The sequence below is a fragment of the Pteropus vampyrus genome, unplaced genomic scaffold (genome assembly GCF_000151845.1).
Source record: "Pteropus vampyrus isolate Shadow unplaced genomic scaffold, Pvam_2.0 Scaffold449, whole genome shotgun sequence".
Classification (NCBI taxonomy): Eukaryota; Metazoa; Chordata; class Mammalia; order Chiroptera; family Pteropodidae; genus Pteropus; species Pteropus vampyrus.
In genome coordinates, this window is record NW_011889230.1 from 234238 (window position 1) to 237353 (window position 3116).

Genomic DNA, 3116 nt, shown 5'->3' on the forward strand with positions numbered 1-3116 from the left:
CGACGTTGTCCAGTCCAAAGGGGTTCGTGCAGCAGAAAAGCCCGAAAGGCCCCTCTGGTCTTCCTCCCTCCAGTCCCGGGCCGGGAGGTCCAGACGCGGGAGCCAGGCGGCTGGCGACGTCGCGTGCGCGCATGCGAACTGCACGTGAGATCGCAGATGACCGGGCGATGTGACCACTGCTCTCGTCCCTGCAGCTCCCGCTGGGCGCCGGCCCCCCCGGTGTCCCTCTGGGGGCCCTCGGCTCCAGTTTCCTGTGCACGCTCCTGGCTTCCCCCGGGGCGCAGCTCCTGTCACTGCTCTTCAGGCGTGGCGAGGTACGCGGGTCTGCGTGGGCCCGTCCTGGCGGGACTCTGGGGTGCCACCCGAGTGACCCCCTTCCTCTGCAGGAAGCCAGCACGCCGTCCGGAGCACAGCCACGCCGGCCCCCGAGAGGGATGCCCAGCGAGGCCGCTCAGGGTGAGCGTGCACCCACGAAGCTCAAGGGGCTCGTCTGCTTGTTCGAAAGTCGCAGGGAGGTGACGAAGTCTGAACGGGGGTCGGAGGCACTCTGCCTCGCGCTGGTCCTTGCTGCCCGGCCCGCTGGGTGGACGCTGCACACCCATTCACACTGCGTTCATCACGGGAAAGCTGGGTTCTATTCCCTGTGCTCACAAGACAGTTTTGGGGTGCCCGGGCCCCACCAGCACGCAGCACCCCCGTTGAGCCACGTTCTGAGTCTCAGGAAGGCCCGTCCCTCCTGGTGGGGTCGAGGGACAGAGGGAGAGTAGATGCTGGGGAAGCACGTCCCCAGGGCTCTCTCTTCCTGGGGCAGGGTCGGCCTTCGTGGGCTGGTCGGGCCTTCACCTGATTGGGCGAGGCCCACCACTTTGGGGAGGGCAGTCTGCTTTATTCAGTCCACCGAGTCAAATGCTGATCTCACCCAGACACACTCACAGGCACGCCCAGAATAATGTTCCACTAAAAGCATGGGCACCTGTGACCCAGTCAGGATGACATAAAATTAATGACCACTCTGGAGATGACAGTCTCCGTGAGCATGCCTGCCCTGCCTGCTCTTCCTCAGCCCCCGGCGGTGGATCGGAAGGACGTGCTGTGCCCTGGTGGCCTCGGGTGCCTCTGCCGTGGTTGGGCTCCGTGGCGTGGGCCGTTTGCGGGACAGTCTCTGTGGCCTGTGGCCTGGGGACAGGATTGCTAGGATACAGGTGAGCCGCGAAAGTTTTCCGATGTCCTCCCGCCTTTGGACGGCAAGTCCAGCATTTATGTCCGTCCCTCGACCCCACCAGGAGGGACGGGCCCACCTCCCACATTTCTGGGAACCTGTAGAGTGTGGCCCAGTCGTGGCCCTTGCGGTTTCGGCCCTCACTGTCCCTCCCCAGCCCCGGGGTGAAGGGCGTCCTGGGCAAACCTCACAGGGTCCCAGCGTTCCACCTGGCTGGTGGTGTCCCAGTGGCTACGAGAAGCCACAGGACCCTCACCCAAGGCAGGAGGGGACCAGCTGCTGTGCCCCCAGGAGGACGAATGGCATGTCCTTAGCCGTCACCTGCCATCTGAGAAAGCGCACGCCTGGGATTCTGACTCTGTCCCACGCACGCGCTGCCTCTCGGCCTGGTCCCCAGGCGGGTCGGGCCACCGCGTGCGACCCCGGGGTCGTGCAGCAGGCTCCGTGGGCCCACGCTGTCCTAAGCCACAATAATGGTGCCGAATTCGCAGGGTGTTATGGGCAAATGCCGTCCCCGGTGCGACCCCATTAGCTCAGCAGCCGGGCGGCTCGGGGCTCAGCAGCTGTGACATCCGCTGCCGGCCGCCTTCCTCCCGTCCCCTCCGTGCTCTCTGCCCGTGTGGGCCGGCCCTTCCTCTTTCTCTTCGGCAGCTCCAGGGCAGCTGATGCCTCTCTGGCAGGAAGAGGGTCCCCTTCGGGCAGGACGACAGGGAGCCCACCCCACCGCCCCTTCCCCGCAGCCCCACAGCCACCCAGGGTCACGCATCACGAGCACAGACACTCCAGTCTCTGCGTGTCCCTGCGTGCGGCCGGGTGGGGACCGATGGCCCGTCTCCCTGGGGCAGGTTCAGCCAGACGCAGTGTGTGCAGTGGCTGTGCCTGCTGACTCTCTCCGTGGCCTGCTGTGTCCTCGTCACCCAGCCACTTACGGTGAGCAGCCCCCGGGCTGGAGTCACTTCCCCTCCGCGGGGCCTGGCAGCGGGTGGCAGCTCTACTTGGGGCGTGTAACCATTTTCACAGCTTGAGAGGAGCGGGGACCGAGGCCACACCGGGCTGCTCGAGGGCCTGTCATCGGTCCCCGCAGTCCCTCTGTACCCCAGTGTTTACTTGGGGACACCGAGCCTCGGAGAGCAGAGGGCTTGGCGCAGCGCCGCACCCAGGGAGTGGGCGGTGGGGTCTGGAGGCAGTGGCCCTGCCGTGTACCTAGGCTGGGCCGTGCGTCCGGTCCTGACGGGAGCAGGGCCAGCTCCAAGGGGTGCACACATGGCCTGGTGACCGCCATGTCCACTGTCTCCCCGCAGATTGGCCTGGCGGCTTTGGGCTTCGCTTGGGAGAGGAAGGACGATGAGCACTTTTTCGCTGCATCTTTGCACGAAGCCACCAAGGCCCTGGGTGCCGAGCTGGAGGGACTCTCCAGGCCCCGCAGGCCCCGCTCTGCCGGCTGCGACGTGCCCGAGCTGGAGGAGGTGGGGACGGGGCCCGTGGTGGCCACCGAGCTTAGAGAATCGCAGGGCAGCCTCGGCACGCGTGTCCGAACTCACGCTCTGAATCCACGTTCGCTTGTGGTGCTGGGGACCGTGGCGCGCTTTAGTTTCTTATCCTTCTTTGCACACACGTGTGACAGGCGGACAGTGGGACCCACTTCCTTACCTTCCCCCCACCCCAAAGAAACCGTCAAAAGGAGCGTATTTTAAAATATTGAAGAAAATGGGAAATATAAATTTTCTCCACGATTTTGGAGAACTTTAGTCCATTTACATTTCAGTGGAGCTGCAGGAAGCTCACTCCTCCCCCCCCCCCGCCCCTCCTTCCCTCCCTCCCTTCCAAGGCCAGCTCCTCCTGTGCGGGCACAGCGCTCTCCGGGGCGGTGCGGGGGACGTGAGGGAAGAGAAAGCTC

The 3116-nt window shown here is 65.1% G+C and overlaps 1 protein-coding gene across 1 annotated transcript in view; it reads left to right on the forward strand.

Moving 5' to 3' along the window:
- PKD1L1 (polycystin 1 like 1, transient receptor potential channel interacting) overlaps positions 1-3116 on the forward strand; it is an 88190-nt gene that overhangs the window by 44436 nt on the left and 40638 nt on the right. The window contains exons 20-24 of the mRNA XM_011381735.1: positions 195-314; positions 387-456; positions 1064-1202; positions 2065-2149; positions 2521-2685. Of these exons, the coding sequence (XP_011380037.1) occupies positions 195-314; positions 387-456; positions 1064-1202; positions 2065-2149; positions 2521-2685 (579 nt within the window). The remainder of the gene's footprint in view (positions 1-194; positions 315-386; positions 457-1063; positions 1203-2064; positions 2150-2520; positions 2686-3116) is intronic.